Raw genomic sequence first — 19,433 nt, 5'->3', positions numbered from 1 at the left:
TTTTTTTTTTTTTGTATTTCTTAGAATTAAGGTGGCGCAGAAGTAAAGTCAAGGGTTCAACCTCTGGCCACAGTGAAATAATACAGAAACTGAAATAGAAATGGGAAAGTCCCAGCAACAACCAGGGACTTTACCTCTATTTCTTGTGCCTCAAATATTTGAAACCATTCCTGCAGACTTCAACAACTTTCATTTTTCATTCTTTTATTTTGTAGTTGTGGTTTTGATTTAGCTGTTTTGTTTTTTTTTTTTTTTTTTTGAGTTCCACATAGTTTTGAGGCAATTTCTGTGCTAACAGAGCGTGACCTAAACCAGGGGTGTCAAACTCATTTTAATTCAGGGGCCACATTCAGATAAATTTGATCTGAAATGGGCCGGACCAGTAAAATAATAACATAATAATAAATAAATAATTTCAACTCCAAACTTTTCTCTATGTTTTACAGTGAAAAAAGTAAAATTACATTGTGAAAATGTTTACATCTACCAGCTAACCCTTCAAACAATGTGAATAACATGAACAAACAAAAAAACAATGTAATTTTAACACTATTATGCTTTAGTTTATCATTTCCACATGTACATTATAACTTACAGATCACAGTGGATGTACAAATACATAAAATATTTAGTAACAGCTGGAATATTATTAAAATTGCACTTCTCTTAAGACATTTCAGGTTGTTCATATTTGCTCCGGTTATTCAGATTTTTTGCGAAATTATGCTTGGTTTTAGTGTAAATACATAAAAACATTTACATTTACAAAGAGAAAAATTTGGAGTTTTATAGGATTATTTTATAGGATTATTTATAGGTTATTATGAGATTGAATTAGTCTGAATATGGAACCTTAACTAAAATGATTGTTAATATCTTCAGTGTAATTTTTCCATTTTACATATTCATCCCAGGGGCCGGACTGGACCCTTTGGCGGTCTGGATTTGGCCCCCGGGCCGCATGTTTGACACCTGTGACCTAAACTCTTGATCTGATATTGTTGTTTATACCATGTATGATACTGACTGTTGTCACTTCTTTTGTCTTCTGTTTTTTTAGAGGATGATGTTGATTTAGAAGCCTTGGTGAATGACATGAACTCGTCGCTGGAGAGCCTGTACTCCACATGTAGTGGTCAGCAGACAGAGTCCACCCCGCTGCTCCACAACGGACAGACCTCTTCCTCACACCACCACCATCATCATCATCACCATCACCATCACACACAACTCAACCAGCAGCGGCAGGGTCAGCACTCACACGTGCCAAGCCACGTATCCCCAGAGCCGCCCTCCTCTTCCTCCTCGTCTGCAGACTCGCCCCAGACGAGCCTCCGACGATCACAACCCATGCACATCCTCGCTGTCAGGTAGGTTGAATACACCAACGAATGTTTTCTGTCAAGATAAGTCACTTTTATTCATGTAATTCACAAATAAACCTCAAGGGGGTTTGCAAATTTTTACAATAATATACAACACCCTCAGTCTGACCTTTCATTTGATTAAGGAAAACTCATGGAAAAATGGAAGAAATACTGCAGATGCTCATTTCATTAATAGTTAGTCAGTCTTATTTGCAGCTACTCAGTTGTGCTGCTGTTTTTTAAAAAAAAAAAAAGTAGTTACTGTTAAATATCATCACCTTCCTAAAATAATTTTTTCAGATTTTTCAGGATACATAAAAAACTTAAAGGTAGGGTAGGAGATGGTGTAAAAACGGTTCGAGCAAGCTACATTTTGAAAATACACTATTCAAAAGTCCAAACCTCTTTCTTCAGGCATCCCCCCCGAAGCCACGCCTCCATTGGATTGATTGTACTCACAGAGAGGGGAGGGAGGAGGGACAAATGACAGTTGAATTTGATAGACATATCACCATTCAGTCATTTCGATGGGCCGGTTAAAATGATTGGATGGTGTTTTTTCAGTCCTGTTCGTTCCACAGGTGACTAAAATTTTTTATTTTTGTGTTAGAGCATTTAATTCATTGGTTGCAGTCAGGGTGTGAGGGGGATTTAAAGCAATATAGTAAAAAATGCTCCAGGAAATCATCTCCTACCCTACCTTTAACCACTTTAACTTAGACACTTATTTTAGGAAGGTGATGACATAATGGGTATGTCTTGTTTCTGTCCACAACAACATTTAACTCTAAGAGTGTTATAAGCAGATTAACCAAATTGCTTGGACATGTTTCTTGAATTTACAGAAGTTTAAGTGGAACGTTTTCAGGAAATTTGGCTTCTAGTACATTTCAGGCATTTCAGACTGGATGAAATCTGAATAAGCTGACATTTCTAACTGTGTATACACATTTACAACATAACTTACTTGAACATAAGTGGCCGCTATCCACACACCCAGAGCTGAAAACCTGTAAGTTTCCCCACGATGGAAAAGAAGGCTTTTAGAGTAAATCCTAACCCTATCCCTTGTGTACCTTCCTAGTAATTGGGCACAGTGTTTCCTTCCCTCTCCCTATCTTTAGCCTTTCGATGACCCACCCCTCCTTGTCATTCCCTCTTTTTCTCAAACTACACCAGCAGAAAGTAAAAGTGAAATCCTCATTCATTGGAGAACCAAGTGCAAGTGTCATCTTCAATTTGAGGTGTAGTAACCCACCTTCTCCCCGAGGGTTTATTATTCTATACATTTAAATGAGGCTATGTGCTCACAGACACACACACACACACACAAACACACACACAAACTGCACACGCAATTACAGGCGAAATGGTGTCAGCTGCTATTATTCTCTTTCTGTGTGGTATTTGACAGGAACAGATGAGGGATGAGCAGGTAATGGAGTATTCTGTCTTATGAGCTCGCTCTCGCTCTCGCTTTCTCTCTGAAACACTGAGACTCGCGTCCTGAAGTTCTTATTATTCAGGCCTGACCTCTGGATAACCCTGTTCTCCAGCTCAGATGGGACAACATCAAAAGACCCGTTCCCTTTTGAACTCGCTGGGTTCTACATAGAGACAGAGATAGATAGAGAAAGGGAGAAAGAGAGTCTTGTATACTGAATCCCAGCGTTTGCTACGGAGCTCGACTTTCACAAACTAGCTTTCGTGATATTAAAAAAACAAAAAAAAATGACAGAATCCTTAAAAGTTGATGATCGACTGTCAAATCCCCCTCTTTTGGACACAGACTTCTCACTGTATGTGCCTAATTTAAAAACCACTTTAAAGTGATGTCTTGATTCAATATTGATGGGTAATAAATATTGCAGAAAATTAGCTAGCCAGCTGCAGGGGTCTGTGATTTCCGCTTGCTGAAAGACCGTTCATTATGGGTAGATCAGACAGAAACAGACATGAGCCTGAATACTGTACAGCAATGCCTTCGTTAATTGCAACTCTCTCTTCCAACATATTTCATGTGTCAGCGGGTCTCATTTCGAAGTTCTCAAAGATCTCACTTTTTGATAACTGGCACTAGGTCATGATCTTAAGCCAATGTTTTTCAACCTCGGGGTTGGGACCCCACGTGGGGTCACCTGGAATTCAAATGGGGTCACCTGAAATTTCTAGTAATTGATTTAAAGAAAATAATTTGGGTGACACGGTGCTGCACTGGACAGCAGTCGTGCCTCATAGCAAGGACGTCCTGGGTTCAGTTCCAACACTAGTCGATGGGGGTGGGACCTTTCTGTGTGGAGTTTGCATGTTCTCCCTGTGTCTGCGTGGCTCCGGCCTCCTCCCACCATCCAAAGACATGCACTGATATGTTAATTGGTTAATCTAAATTGGTGTGAATATGAGAATGATTGTTTTTCTCTATATGTCAGCCCTGCGATGAACTGGCGACCTGTACAGGGCGAACCCCACCTTCACCCATAAGTAGCTGGGATAGGCTCCAAGTGACCCCCGTGACCCTAGTGAGGATTCAGAAAATGAATGAATGAATGATACAAAAAAAAATTACTAATAAAAACTATATGGTGAGTTGACAGAGACAATCCCAATACATAGAAGACATGACAAACTGAAGCTGAAACTGAAGCACTGTGGTACTGTTTATCTTTCAAATGTTCATTGTGGTCGGTTTCAGATGCTGCAGCTCTTTCATAATTCATAATCTGAGTTATTGTTTGTTCAGTATTCATTGTCAGCCTTGTAAATCCAAGCTGGACTGACTGTACATATCCTGACCAAGGAAAATAAAATTCTCACTTTGTGCAGTAATCTACACCTGGCTTTTCTACCTCCGTCCATAATAATATACATTATATAGACTAAATGTCGTCTAAGATTAACGTTTATTTGTAACATAGTATAGCAAACTATTACACGATCAAAAACAAATTCATTTTAGCAAAAAAAAAAAAAAGTCTTCATGTCGAATGTCTGGGGTCACCAGAAGTTGTGATGTTAAAATGGAATCACGAGCCATAAAAGGTTGGGAACCACTGTCTTAAGCACTGGTACATTTTTCCTTATAATTATACATAATAAAAAGTGCAACTTCAAGGAGGTGCAAAAAAAAGCCATAACTCGAAAATGGTTGTGTGAAGCTCCCCAACACTTCTGGACTGGACACGTGTCGTGAGTGAAATTTATGACGTGGATAGACTGACCTTCTCATGAAGACTCACTACTGATAAATGTAAAAAATATTGAGAAACATGGAATGTGTATGTTAATCAAAGAAATCCTTGAACCTGTATAATTCTATACTAATTTGTCCTGAACCTGTCTGCATTTTGTTTGTCTGGAGTTTGAACCTGGATGCTCTAATTCAAAGGTGACAAAGATAAGGCCCGGGGGCCAAATCCGGCCTGCCAAAGGGTTCAATCCGGCCCATAGGAAGAAATACACTGAAAATATTAATAATCAATGGTGTAAAAATCATTTTAATTCAGATTCCACATACAGAACAATTAGATCTCAGTTGGGTCAGACTATTAATATATTACCATAATAACCTATAAATAATGAAAACAGCAGATTGTATCTTTGTTTTAGTATTAAAAAAAGAAAAATTACATGAAAATGTTTATATTAACAAACTATCCTTTTACAAAAATTTGAATAACCTGAACAATATGAACAACCTGAAACATCTTAAGAGAAGTGCATGCAATTTTACTAATATTCTGCCTGTTACTAAATGTTTTGTGTATTTGTAATAATAATGTTGATGTTAATAATAATGATTCTGTTGGGTTTCTGTAAATTGGCTTAGAGTCTGGTTTTGACCAACTCTATATATAAAGTGTCATGAGATAACTTTTTTGTTGTAATCTGGTGCTACATAAATAAAATTTGATTGATTGAGTGATTTGATTTGTTTTCCCCTGTAAGTCGCTTTGGAAAAAAGCATCTGCCAAAAAAATGCATAAACATAATGTAAGTTGTAACGCACATGTGTAAATGAAAAACTGATAAACTGAGGCAGAATATTGGTAAAATTGTGCTTGTTTTTCCTAAGACATTTCAGGTTGTTCATGTTATTCAGATTTTTAAGGAAACATTGTAGATGTAAACATTTTCATAATGTAATTTTGCTTTTATCACTGTTATTATTTTACTGGTCCGGCCCACTTGAGATCATACTGGGCTGAATGTGGCCCCTGAACTAAAATGAGTTTGACACCCCTGCTCTATTTGTTGTGGTCTGTCTTTTGCTTTTTTTGTTTTTCTTTTTTGCTTATTACGTCTATCATAAAATGTGAAGATAAAAATAAAGTATAAAAATAAATAAATAAAAAATGCAACTTCAGTCCATCGTCTGACTGTCCTGCGCTGTGTTTCCATTGTCCAGGAGGTTGCAGGAAGAAGAGCAGCAGCTTAGGACATCGTCTCTCCCGGCCATCCCCAACCCCTTTCCTGAGCTCTGCAGTCCGGCGAGCTCACCTGTCCTCAGTCCGGGGTCGCTACCACCTGGAGAACCATCCACTGACAAATATGTAAGTCAGAAACCTAAAGAGAACCTGGCAGTGCTTTGGAAACTCTGTCTCATGTAGTCATATTCAACATTTCAGGAATGTAGAAGTGGAAAAAAGGAGTAACCTTTTAGCTTAGTGCTAGGTTTAATGCGTTACACAGCATTGTAATTTGGTGTGGTTGCACTGGATTCAAAACATTGTCTACGTACCATATGGGAGACCTTGTCAGATGGGCCCGTTTTTGAAAACAGGGTGTAAATATAAGCAGCAAAACAGGGCTCATCTTGATTTACATTCATTTATGTTTTGATAACTCGCCCAAATATGACTTGAGGAACTTGTTTTGAAGGATGCAGAATTTAAATATCATAAATCAGCTGTACTTAGTGGTCAACATAAGCATTTAGGAATTTTCCACGGCCTTCATCTGCCCCATGTTTTGCTCATCTGAGGCATGTTGATTGCTTGCATGTGATAGCACTGTGCATGTGTGTGTGCTCAAGATGGTTTGTGGCTATGTCTAAAGAACAAGAGTAAGGAAGCAGACCCAAAGAAAGAGTGTGTGTGTGTGTGTGTCTTTATGTGCAGATGTACCTGTATACGTGGGTGTGTTTTGGTGAAGCTGCCGGTGCCTGTTTGCATTCACAAGCTGACAAAGATTTAAAAGCTGGTCTGTCTATTCCTGGAAGTCCTATTCCCTCCATTGTCACTCTTAATGATGTTCATATGGGGCCGGCCAGTGCTGGTTACAGTAACATACCAGTTTACAGTAATATGAGGGCGGACTAATTCTCATAAATACCCTGCCTGGCTATGATTCTGGTCTGTTCTGGTCATGGAGCTTATGGTAAAAGATCATAGGCAGCAGTTCCAGTTGAATGACTTCTTGCCAAAGTGCAGTCCGAGTTTAATAGGAGCAGCTCTGCTTTTTCAGTCAGCTCATAAGTTTAGTGAATTGATAAACCTGGGGGATGTTGTTGTTGGAAAAGTTAGGGAAGTTGTGGGTTGGAATTACCATATTTGACATAAGTAAAGCCCTAAATGTTTAATGTTAGACTAAGCTTCGAAAGGTTACACTGCTGTGAGTGGGAAAGTTGTTTCTTTCTCTGTGGGAATGTCGTAGGCTTGAATTACCAGCTATGGCATAAATTCAACACTGCATGGTAAATCTTCATTCAGGGCTAAGATGAATGTCTCACTAAGTGGTTATGAGCTTTGCATCGAATTACTAGCTGTGACATAACTTTGGCCCCATATAAGTGAGGCAGGCGTGTTTGGTAAATATTCAGAAACCATTTTATTTGACTGAGAGACCTGCTCGGAAAGGGAGTGTTGTTGGTGTTTGAATTCCCAGATGGCCTGTTAAGAGTGCAGCACATAGAGAGAAGCGGGGGATTAGAGGAGGTGCAGGGGAGTTTTGGATTTCAGTTATCTTCCCGTTATCAGATGATGGAATAGAAGAGAAGGTGTGACTAACCGAACAGAAAAAGCTGAACCAGATCTGACAGTGATTTTTTTTTTTTTTTTTTTTGAGCTGCTCCAAACCTAGCAGGGAACATTAACTCTGCCTTGGACGGTGTTTGTAGTCATGGCTGTGTGTCGTACAGGGGCTGTATCTGATCTCCAATCATATCACCCAGCATGATTGTAAGGTTTTCATCTGATCCTCGTACCTACCTGACAGAATAGTCCATTGGCTCCCAAAACTACCAAAATAGTGATACAAGATACTAAATAACTCTTACATTTTGGCTGTGATAATGCTACAGATAAAAAAATTCTATTGGCTCAAGCACAAGTTGGTTAATGTTAAAGAAAAAAATGTGCCAAGAGATAAAATAAGTGGACTACATCATGACTGGAGACGACAGTTTACCTTCACCTTGAGGCAAGACGCAAAACCCGATCTGTTGTGTGTAAGTTCACACAGCGACCCGGCCTTATTTAATGTCATCAGCAAAGTGGCGTCACTCTTGCTTTTTTTCTTTTCCTTTTTTTTTTTTTTCCTGTTACACTTATTCATGCAACCACTAGAGCAGTGGTTTCCAACCTTTTTTGGCTCGTGACCCCATTTTAACGTCACAAATTTCTGGCGACTCCAGACATTCAAAACAGAGACATTTTTTTTGCTAAAATTAATTTGTTTTTTATCATGTAATAGTTTGCTCTACTATGTTGCAAATAAACTTTAATTTTAGACGACATTTAGTCTATATAATGTATATTATTATGGACGGAGGCAGAAAAGCCAGGTGTAGATTACTGCACAAAGTGGGAATTTTATTTTCCTTGGTCAGGATATGTACAGTCAGTCCAGCTTGGATTTACAAGGCTGACAATTAATACTGAACAAACAAGAACTCAAACTATGAATTATGAAAGAGCTGCAGCATCTGAAACTGACCACAGTGAACATTTGACAGATAAACAGTACCACAGTGCTTCAGTTTCACATTCTAGTCTTTTATGTGGTGGGATTGTCTCTCTCAACTCACCATATATTTTTTGTTAGTAAGTTTCTTTTTTTTTTTTTTTTATCAATTACTAGAAATTTCAGGTGACCCCATTTGAATTCCAGGCGACCCCACATGGGGTCCTGACCCCAAGGTTGAAAAACACTGTGCTAGAGGTTGCATATATAAACACTGCTTGTTTTCACTCCCTTGAACAATCTACCAATATTGTTGTTGATTTGGTGAGGCTTTTGTTCTCTCTAATCATCACTCTTCTAGAAAAACATGACTTTCAATTATTGGAGCATATTGATGTTGTCAGTTTATATTAACAACTAAGGAAGGTGGTGGAGGATGTTTAAAAAAAAACAAAAAACGTATGACTTCATACGCTGAAGTACTGCCATACATCTGCTTAGAATGTTCTAAATCTTAAACATAGTTGTAAATGTAAACTAGATATAGTAAAAACAACGTTTTTACTAGTTTTCTTTCCATGGACCACCAAACTTTTGCAATGAATAAGTAATGCTGAGGAAGAGTTGTGGAAAATTTAATTCCTTGTGTGAGTGCATGCATTTGTTTACACACTGTGCACGCACACATTCAGACTTGTGTGCAAAAGCATGCTGTGCATCCATTCATGCTCATGGGCGTATTTGTTTTTTAGATGCGTGTGTGTGTTTGCGCTTATGTCTGCCTGTTTTTGTGAGTTCTGTAAACTATTTACAGCATTGGCAGTGTCTGTCCATTGTTGATGGCAATGGAAAGTATGTCTCATTGTGGTTGTTCTTCAGTGGAAATTCGTTTCAGCACCTTTAGCTTCTGAGGTGTGGGGAACAGCACTAACACTGCCTGCTCCATAACATATGTAGCGCAGATCTGTGGAGGAGTGGGCGACCTGTTCAGACTTTGACAGGAGGGATGGTGAATAGGTAAATTATTGCTCCCAGCCCACTCTGTATGACCCTTGACCCCCGTCACTTAAACCACATGTGCTGTGTTTGTGTGCCTTTTTTTTGGTTTCTGTCTTTAACTCTCTTTGTCAGTCTGTCTACTCTCCAAACATCCAGTCCACTCTGCCAGCCTGCTGTTGAGAATTTTCTCTGTTTAGTTTACTGAATTTTCCAACCTCCGGGCACTTTCTGACAGACTCCCATGCTTCTGTCGCTCTGTTCCTCCTTACCTCACTTCTTGGCCTCTGCGCAGGAGGCATGAGGACGCAGCGCAGGGCTGTCAAGAATCACCGGGCAAGCTGTTTGACACGGCCATCTGATTCCCTATTACTTCACTTTCCTCCCTCTGCTGTCTTTCTCCATTTATCCTCCTGCTCTCCACAGCAGTTCTTCTTTTTCTGTGTACGCTCAACAGAGGAAAATCTGAAGTAAATGTTGAAATGCCGCAATTTGACATTTATAGAAGTAACATGCTGTGTTAAACATGACATGAGTTAACAAACATTGGAACCCTTATTGATTTACATTAAAAAGAAAATGAAGAGGAAAATCTCTTTGAACCAATCTAAAGTTGAACAAACTGAATTTACCTAGAAAGCCCTTTGCACTATGAGTCAAACTACTCCTACAGTTAAGTTTAAAAAGTTGCTGCTAATTCTACAGTTATTTTTTTCGTTTTTCTTTGCTAAATGGTGTAAACATATAATTTGTCTGTCATCTCCTATTTTAATTACTTGAAGTACAAAAGGGCATTGCTGAAGATGTCTTCATAACACATCCGAGTGCAAAGTAAAAAGCTGAACCTTTCATTATAAACAGACTTCAAAGAACATTCCTGAATCAGCTAAACATTGTTTGATTTCTTTGGGGCCCGCAGGACGGTTGAAGACATTAAACTAGGAATTAATGCCAGTTGGTGCCAACGTTGTGTCGACTAAAAACGACCTCTATAAAAGTGTGCACGGATGGATAAATATGATTTTAAACACTGCATTCTTGAGCCTGCCCATGAAATTGGGGTTCCATGAAATCCTAAAACTGTACATTTTTCAGTACACAGCCAGCCAGCTAATGAGCAGGTATTGCAGCCACGCTAAACTTAAGAAAATACCAGGAGCTTTGCCTGTGTGATCCATGTCATGCAATGGAAAAACCTATAAGGAGGCTTTGAATGCAAGGCAGTTAGCCAGTATCCATTAATTTTCTCTGTCTTGGTTCTTGACAGTCTGTCCTCAGTAGTGCAGTAGAGAGTGCTGTTATGTGCTTACTTGGACACTGTGTTCCCATAGCTGCCCCAGTCATTCCAGTGTGGGAACACTGATTTGATCACTGAGTTGCCAGATTTTGTTGGATTTACTGTACTTGGACTGGATGTCCTGCAGCTCCTTGTGCTCTATGGTATGGTAGGATCCCTGCGCCCTATCTCTGCCACTCTGGTCTGTCTCTCATTATCTTTGTGTTGTTCTGTCCGTCTCTCTGTGTATTGTACTTCATATCAGTGTTTATCTTTCGATCAGTCACGTGTTTCTTTGTCATCCCTCAATCTCTCTTTTATGTAACCCTATTTCTCACTTGTGTAACATTGAGAAAAACCCTTGTTATTATTGGCACTGGTTGGCTATCATGAGGTTAGTGTTGCGCTGGGAGCCACTCATTTGTTTGTTGTGGGTGGTGTCAGTATCTAGTGTGCTCGTTGCCGCTGTAGAAGAGCAGGAGAAACTTGAGGACACTTGGGAATGAACTTTAACCACATCTATTGAACTTACCTTCGGAAAACACAACCTAAGTTCTCCAAATAACTCGCAAAGAAAAAAGTTGAAATTAAAGTATATTAAAATTCATCCACACATTTGGAACTAAAAACGTAAATTTGCTCACATTGTTCCACATAACATCTTAGAGTTCCTGGTGATCTGGAGTAAGTCAGGGTGCTGAGCTGTATGTCCTCACCAGATGAACACTTATTCACACATGATGAAGTAAGAAGCCTAAAATAGCACATTGTGCCAGACAAGCACTGGAGGAGGGGTTGGCACTGTTTGATAATGTTAGCAAATGGGCTGTTGGTGCTTAGTGCCAGTTGAAGTGTCCACTTGCATAAGTCTGCAAAAGAATTAATGCCTCTGTGTTTTCTTTTTGGGCTGGACTAGAAGTCTCCAGAACTCCTAGAAGTATGTGAGCTAGCTTTTCTTTGACTTCTTGCATTAAACAAATATGATTTTTATATTCCATGCAGTATGAATTGGCTAAGAATAGTACTTGGGTATGAAAACAGTGCACCATTCACCTATTTATAGAATGACATGTGTTAAAAGATTCAGGATATATACATGCTCTATTATTACAATACTAACATCACTGATTAGTATTGACCTATTAGCATATCAATCTATTAGGGATGTAGCGATTACCGGTATAATGATAAACCGCGGTAAAAAGACTTTAAAATTCTCTTGCTATCATGTAAAGCACTGAATGGTTTAGGCCCAAAATACATCAGAGACCTTCTAGTCCAGTATGAACCATCCAGACCACTCAGGTCATCTGGTGCAGGTCTGCTCTGTGATCCAAACGTCAGAACTAAACATGGAGAATCAGCGTTCAGTTTCTATGCTCCGTATATCTGGAACAAACTACCAGAAAATATCAGGTCTGCTGAGAGTCTGAGTTCTTTTAAGTCAAGGTTAAAGACTCACCTGTTCACTGCTGCCTTTGACTAAAAGGCTTTTGACTTTTTACATTTTATATTCTCTTTGAAACTCTGCACTGCAACTCTTACTTTAATATGTGTGTTTTTATTTTATTTTATTTTTTTTGATTTTATCTGTTGTTTTCTTACTTGCTGTTTTTAATCACCTTTTACATGTTTCTTTTATAATGTTTTAAATGTGTTTCTTTTTGTTTCTTTGATTTCAATGTCCTGTGTGAAGCACCTTGAATTGCCTTGTTGCTGAAATATGCTATACAAATAAACTTGCCTTGCCTAAAATTGCAGACGGTTAATATTACCGTTTAAATTGTAATTATCATGATAACTGTGTTTGATTACCACAGTTTTAGGGGAAAAAAAACCCTATGTAAAGAGCTGCTTTTATATCAAATATTTGAGTATAGTTTTAATTTATTACACTTTTGATTTGATATACCTAATATTTGGAACCAATATTCACTTTTAAAGTCTTTGAAAAGGTTTGTTTAGCATCTTTCTGTTATTTATGCAGTAAATTATATACATTTTTCAAATTGGATTTTATATATTTTTTTGTATTTTCTGGCCTTTTATGTTGATATAGTTGGTTAAAGTGAAAAAAATAATAGGCAGATGGTATAGATGAAGTTGTGCTGAAAAAAAACCCCATACCAAACATGGGTATAGTAAACATTTGTTTACATAGTATATAAAAGCAAAATCAGAAGTACTTAAAAATGGACAAAATAGGCTCAGACCACAAAGGGTTAATATTTGAATGTTTCTGCCAACAGAAGGTACATTATGTCTATTATTTTATTTATTTATTTATCTATTTTAAATACAACTTGGTTAAATTTTTTCAGTGTGTGTATTAGTACTTTTTGAACATTTTGAGCACAATTTCAACAATATCGCGATAATAATGATAACCGCGATAATTTTGGTCACAATAACCGTGATATGAAATTTTCATATCGTTACATCCCTACGATCTATCACTTATTGTTAAGAAAAATATCTGTAAGCGGCTCATATCGTCTGCAGCCTGTACCACAAACGTATGGACTGCATTTTTATTTATACATATCTAGAGCTGAAATGATTAATTGACTCCAAGTGATCCAAAAAAAAATCATTCAACCACAATTCTCTTGAATCAAAGCTTTGTTTCCTTCATTTCTCTGCTGTTAAACTTTGGTTCCACCGTTGTGTTTCACACGGACGCTTGTTGTGAGGCACAAAGAAGCTTCAATTCAGGAAAACTCCGATAGAATATTTCCCTTCAATCAATTTGAGTCGATTAATCGAATCATGAATTTTTGCATTCGCTTCAAGCACATAATCGATTAATTGTTTCAGCTCTATACATATCCTCCTGAGACCCAGCAATGCATTTTTGTCCTCTGTAGTGGACAAGAGTTTCACAGCTTTACTTAAAAAAAAAAAAAAAGTCTACTGAAAAGGACATTATATAAAAAAAAATAAAATAAAAAATGTGTCTGAAAAAGCTGTTGCATCATGTTGTTTCCAATTAAGGCAATTATTTGATGTAAAGTGGCAAAAATGTTTACTAATTGGGTCTCAGGAGGATGTTATAAGAGTGTGACAGAATCAGCTGTAATCCAGTCGGTGGCCAGTTGTTACCTAAAATATGTTCGATGATGTCAGATTGTATTTTAGGTAACTGCTGTCTCATAGGATCCCTGAAGGGATGTTGACGCCGATCATTTTTCACCATCATGTCACCTTTTTACACCTCGCTGTCTCTGCATGACTTTGCGTCACATTGAGTCTTCAGAGATGTGACACCAGATAATGACTTTAATAGCATCCATCTCAACATCAAAAGTCATCGTAACTGCTCCTAGCGATTCCATGATTAAAAAAAACGTCGCGGGAACAGGACTGTATGCAGTTCACTCAGACTTGAATCATTCACAGCAGGAAGTAATGTGGAGGGTGTGATGCTGTAATGAGACTATAACTGTCTTGCTTTGCAGTTCAGATCAGTGTCATAGGTGATTTAGCTTGATATCCTGCAGAACATGAATATCGCACATATCCACTGGTAAAGTTTTTTTTTTTGACCAGTCCTTAATATATAGCTCTGCACAGGGTTCCTACGCAAGTATGGAAAAGTATGGAATTTGATTTTATAAATTTGCAGGTCTGGAAAAGTATGGAAAATGGAAACAAATGTATGGAAAAATATTCATGTTTCCAAGACTGTTCTATTTTCGACAACATAAAATTATGAATATCTAAAAAAAAAGAAATGGATCGATTTGTTTTTTTTTAAGGTGCTTGGTAGTGCAAGTAAAATGTTTGTGTGAGAGCACATACAGTAGACTACGCATCCCAGAAAACATTTGAGGGTCAAAACACAGTAATGTCCCATCAGAGAGCAAACTTTTATTTATTTATTTAGAACATGCAAAGAAACAAATAAAACAAAATGAAGCAAATTAAAACAAAAGCAAAACAATAAAAGCACTCGGAGAGTGCAGACCTCCACCAAGACAAATCCCCCCCCCCCCCCCGTGTTTGTTTGTTTGTTTGTTAGCAAGATAACTCAGAAAGTTATGGACGGATTTTCATGAAATTTTCAGGAAAGGTTGATACTGGCACAAGGAATAAATGATTAAATTTTGGTGGTGATCGGGGGTGGGGGGGCCCCACTGATTGGCCTTGGTGGAGGTCTGCGCTGTCTTTTCTAGAAAAGCACTCGGAGAGCGCAGACCTCCGCCAAGACAGATCTGCCTCCCGTGCGTGCGTGTTTGTTTGTTTGTTTGTTTGTTAGCAAGATAACTCAAAGTTATGGACGGATTTTCATGAAATTTTCAAGAAAGGTTGATACTGGCACAAGGAAAAAATGATTAAATTTTGGTGGTGATCAGGGGTGGGGGTGGGGGGGCTTGCCTGAAAATTTCATGAAAATCTGTCCGCAACTTTTTGAGTTATCTTGCTAACAAACAAACAAACAAACATGCACGCACACAAAGCAATCTTATTCAGTTTTAGCATTCAACCGCAACAAATACACAATGCAGTAACTGAATTATACACAACAATATGATCATGGCAGTACATTCATACAAACAGACTCAACAATTCAAAAATTTTCTTCAGTAATTACACCGATTGCCAGTTACTGCCATTCCAACATTCCAACATTTATTTCCATATAAAGTAGCTTCTTGTTTTTGACAATCCCTTATGGTCCAACTAAAGCAAAAATTAATTTAAAAGTAAAAATGTAGGTCATTTACTGATCTGTCAAATTGTCTCTGAAATGTCCCATCAGAGAGATTTCGAATATCGTGTTTTGACCCTTGGACAGATTGACAAGTTGAATGCCCAGCCTTTTGCTCTTATCCTCCTCCAACCCGTTTTAAAGCCCACCCAGGTGTCGTCAAGTTTCACTGCTGCTTCGAAGGACAGGTGATGTCCACACACTGTTCGTGAGCAAGAGATTCAACATGCCTTGTATAATCGTTGGCACAACTCCTAATGCACAGGTGTCAAACATGCGGCCTGGGGGCCAAATCCGTCCCACCAAAGGGTCCAATCCAGCCCGTGGGATGAATTTGTGAAATGCAAAAATTACACTGAAGATATTAACAATCAATGGTGTCCAAATCCTTTTAATTCAGGTTCCACATACAGACACATACAGTCCAATTAGATTTCAAGTGGGTCAGAACCGGTAAAATATTATCATAATGACCTATAAATAATGACAACCCCAAATTTTCTTTTTGTTTTATAGGTGTAAACAAGTAAAATTACATGAAAATGTTTACTTTACCAAACTATACTTAAACTATACTAAAAAATGTGAATAACCTGAACAAATATGAACAAATGGAAATGTCTTATGAAAAGTAAATGCAATTTTACCAATATTCTGCCTGTTACTAAATGTTTTGTGTGATTGTAACGCACATGTGTAAATGATAAACTGATAAACCGAGGCAGAATATTGTTAAAACTGCACTTGTTTTTCTTAAGACAATTCCAGTTGTTCATGTTATTCAGATTTTTAAGCAAACTTTGTAGATGTAAACCTGATCATAATATAATTTTACTTTTTTCACTGTTATTATTTTACTGGTCCGGCCCACTTGAGATCAAATTTGGCTGAATGTGGCCCCTGAATGACAATGAGTTTGACACCCCTGTCCTAATGGGTAGATGTAAATTCTCTGATGACCCAAATATAAAGACTGGTTGGAATTTTTTTTACCAAGACATCTGGAAATTAGGGTCTGGAAAAAGTATGCAATTTTAAAATTTCAAATGTAATGTCCATCCATCCATCCATTCTCTTCCGCTTATCCGGGGCCGGGTCGCGGGGGTAACAGTCTAAGCAGGGATGCCCAGACTTCCCTCTCCCCAGACACCTCCTCCAGCTCTTCCGGGGGGATCCCGAGGCGTTCCCAGGCCAGCCGAGAGACATAGTCTCTCCAACGTGTCCTGGGTCTTCCCCGAGGTCTCCTCCCGGTGGGACATGCCCGGAACACCTCCCCAGGGAGGCGACTGTAAGGTAATGATACACTGTTCTATGAGGCCAGTTTTACTTCTACAGGCTCCTGTTTTTTTTTTTTTTTTTTTTTTTTTTTTTTTTTTTTTTTTTTTTTAATTCAAATGTAATGTGTAGAATTAAAAAACAGGAGCCTGTAGAAGTAAAACTGGCCTCATAGAATAGTGTATCATTACTTTACAGTTGAATATTCACTGTTTTTTTTTTTTTACCACAGTGTTTGTTTCCATCAGCAGCTGACTCTTCACTAAGTATACCGCTGAGTCGAAGGCTTGCTCTGTCTACTTTTTGGGACTGTGTGGCAGATGAAAATGACATGCATGGAAGCATCGGGAGTGAACCAAAAAAAAAAACAAAAAGAGCTGAAACAGAGGAGAGTTGGGTTATAATTCTCTCCAGGTTTGTCACCACCTTTCAAACAAAACCAGTGAATTACTCATCGATATGAAAAAAAACAAACAAAAACTAACCACATCATAGCTCAAAAACTTAATGCCACCACACACACACACACACACACACATACATACACAACTGGAAAACGAATCTGCAGAACTGGAAAATAATGTTTTTGGTTGTGCCAGTTTAACAAATCTATTTTGACATGCAGAATGCTTAAAGCAGGTTTTAGCTGCCAACAAAAGAAGACAGTGGAATTAATACTGGAACACACGGTACATAAATGATGAGAATTGATCCATCACTCCTCGCTCTCTTAGCGCTGAAGCATGGCATTCCCTGGCTGCCTACTTCCTGACTGTTGGAAATACTCCAGGTCAAAGGGCAGAATTTTCCACTGTAAACCAAACAGCAGAATGGAATGCGGTCGATGCCCAAACTGTTGAGAACATCTGTGGGAGTGTGCACGAGTGTGTGTATTTAGAGCAGAGTGTGTGAACGCTCATGCGCCTGATGTATGTACAGTATGTTTCTCTTTACAAGCGCGCGTCCACTTTCGTGTGTTTATGCGTGGCCTGCTTCTCGTCGGGAGCGCTGATGTGTTCTGCAGGTCGCGCTGTGAGAGATCAAAGGTGACACAGTACCACAAAAAAAAAAAAAAAAAAAAAAAAATCCGCTGGCTCACTCTCGCAGCAGCCAATGAATTTTAAAGAGAAGCACAGAACACGTACAAACTTTGACACTTGTTTTATTGTGTAATCACGGGTTTGTCACACTTATATGTTTGTAGCGTGTGTGTATGTGTGTGTGATTTGTACTGTTTACACACTCCGATTGTTTATGTCTTTGTGATTATTTGTAACTGATGTGAATATAAATAAATCGCTTAAAACTGGATGTTTTATTGAGCTTGTGCGTGTGTGCGTCCATGTGTGTATATTTGATGCATGCCTGCTTTTTGGCCTCATTATTCCTAACATTACACCGAGTGTCTGAGCCTGAGGCATACACACACTCTTGCGCACACACACACACACACACACACACACACACACACACACACACATGCTTGTGTTATCTGATGCTCTTTGTATCAGAGGTAAAAAGAGCATGCAGGCTGTACAGTAAGCCTTTGTCAGCATACGTGCCCCTGCTCTCTTTCCTCTCTCAAGCAGATAAACACACCCATAATGACATATAGACAAACGCACAGAGTGACTAAGTAGATTCGCAGCGTTCGGTGCTGTGAAATACAAATTGTTTGGCTGCAATTGAACAAATGCTATCTGGACGAGCGCCATGCAGGTTGTGGTTGAGTCTGGAACATCTCGTGTGTCAGGGACATATTTATCCCCTGCTGCTAAATGAAAACATGCCTCGACCTGCTCGCTTAGACCTGCTACTGCCACGCTGCCACAGAGACACACACGTACACACAACCATAACACATAGCCTGTTGTTAAATAATAACCTTGGCTCATATGATTAGCCTATGTTTTAATGAATAAAACAAATCACCACTGACAAATCTGTTGCGTAAATAATGTCATGCACGTCCGCCATGATCAAAAAAAAAAAAAAAAAAAACACCCTCTGGAAACTTAAGTAGCAGACTTGTGTCACATTATCTCACATATTCGGAATATGTGACCCAAAATATTGGATTAAAATTATTCTGTTACACGCTAAATTAATTTACACACATGCAGTTAAAAATAGGTCACTGTCACTGCAACCACTGAGCCATCTGCAGCTAACATCCACCGCCTACACTGTAGCAGAAACGCCATGTGTTGAACACCATATGATAGCCTTGAGCCAGAGAAAATGCTGCAGTGTACACACATGAAAAGAAATTCCAGCTGCGGCGCATTAAAACATACATTGTCATTGCTAAATAGTACCAACAAGCAAGAGTTTCTTGCCATCAGTGGAAAAGTAACTTTAACAAACCTAGAAGAATATGAACACAACTAATGCCAAACATGAAAATCATACTTAACAATGTATGGTGTATGTTTTATTTTTAGCTTACCAGCCGACAGGTCATAAGCTATTGTCGTCATGCGGCGTCCGGCATCGTCGTCTGTCGTTCGATACAAAAATTTCAATCGTCTTCTTCTCCGAAACTACAATTCCGATTGACTTCAAACTTGGTATACAGCTTCTTTATGATGATGTTAACAAAAGTTATTGAAATTTTTTGGATCTGGATCTGATTCTGGATTTGGTGCGACTTTGAAAAATTGCCCCATTAGAAGAGATAGGAAGTGGATCGATGTAATAACTCAGTAAATATAAATGATATCCAGTGTAAATTTCTACAGTCCAGCCCTGATGGGGAGATGACCAAAACATAATGGCCACATGCTGATCAGGATCTTCTTCTGAATCCGGGAACTGATGGAAAATTTAACATGGGCTCTTATGGGGAAAAAAATTCAATTGTCTTTTTCTCCAAAACTACAGTTCTGATTGACATCAAACTTGGTAT

The 19,433-nt window shown here is 38.5% G+C and overlaps 1 protein-coding gene across 5 annotated transcripts in view; it reads left to right on the top strand.

The window, feature by feature from the left end:
- grb10b (growth factor receptor-bound protein 10b) overlaps positions 1–19,433 on the top strand; it is a 112,664-nt gene that overhangs the window by 64,141 nt on the left and 29,090 nt on the right. For all 5 annotated transcript variants that reach the window (XM_030157605.1, XM_030157603.1, XM_030157604.1 and 2 more), the window contains 2 exons: positions 1,061–1,370; positions 5,773–5,917. In XM_030157605.1, coding sequence (XP_030013465.1) covers positions 1,061–1,370; positions 5,773–5,917 — 455 coding nt within the window. The remainder of the gene's footprint in view (positions 1–1,060; positions 1,371–5,772; positions 5,918–19,433) is intronic.

This window comes from Sphaeramia orbicularis, chromosome 16, assembly GCF_902148855.1.
Source record: "Sphaeramia orbicularis chromosome 16, fSphaOr1.1, whole genome shotgun sequence".
Lineage (NCBI taxonomy): Eukaryota > Metazoa > Chordata > Actinopteri > Kurtiformes > Apogonidae > Sphaeramia > Sphaeramia orbicularis.
The sequence above is the reverse complement of the archived record's forward strand: the minus strand, read 5'-3'. Positions and strand labels throughout refer to the sequence as shown.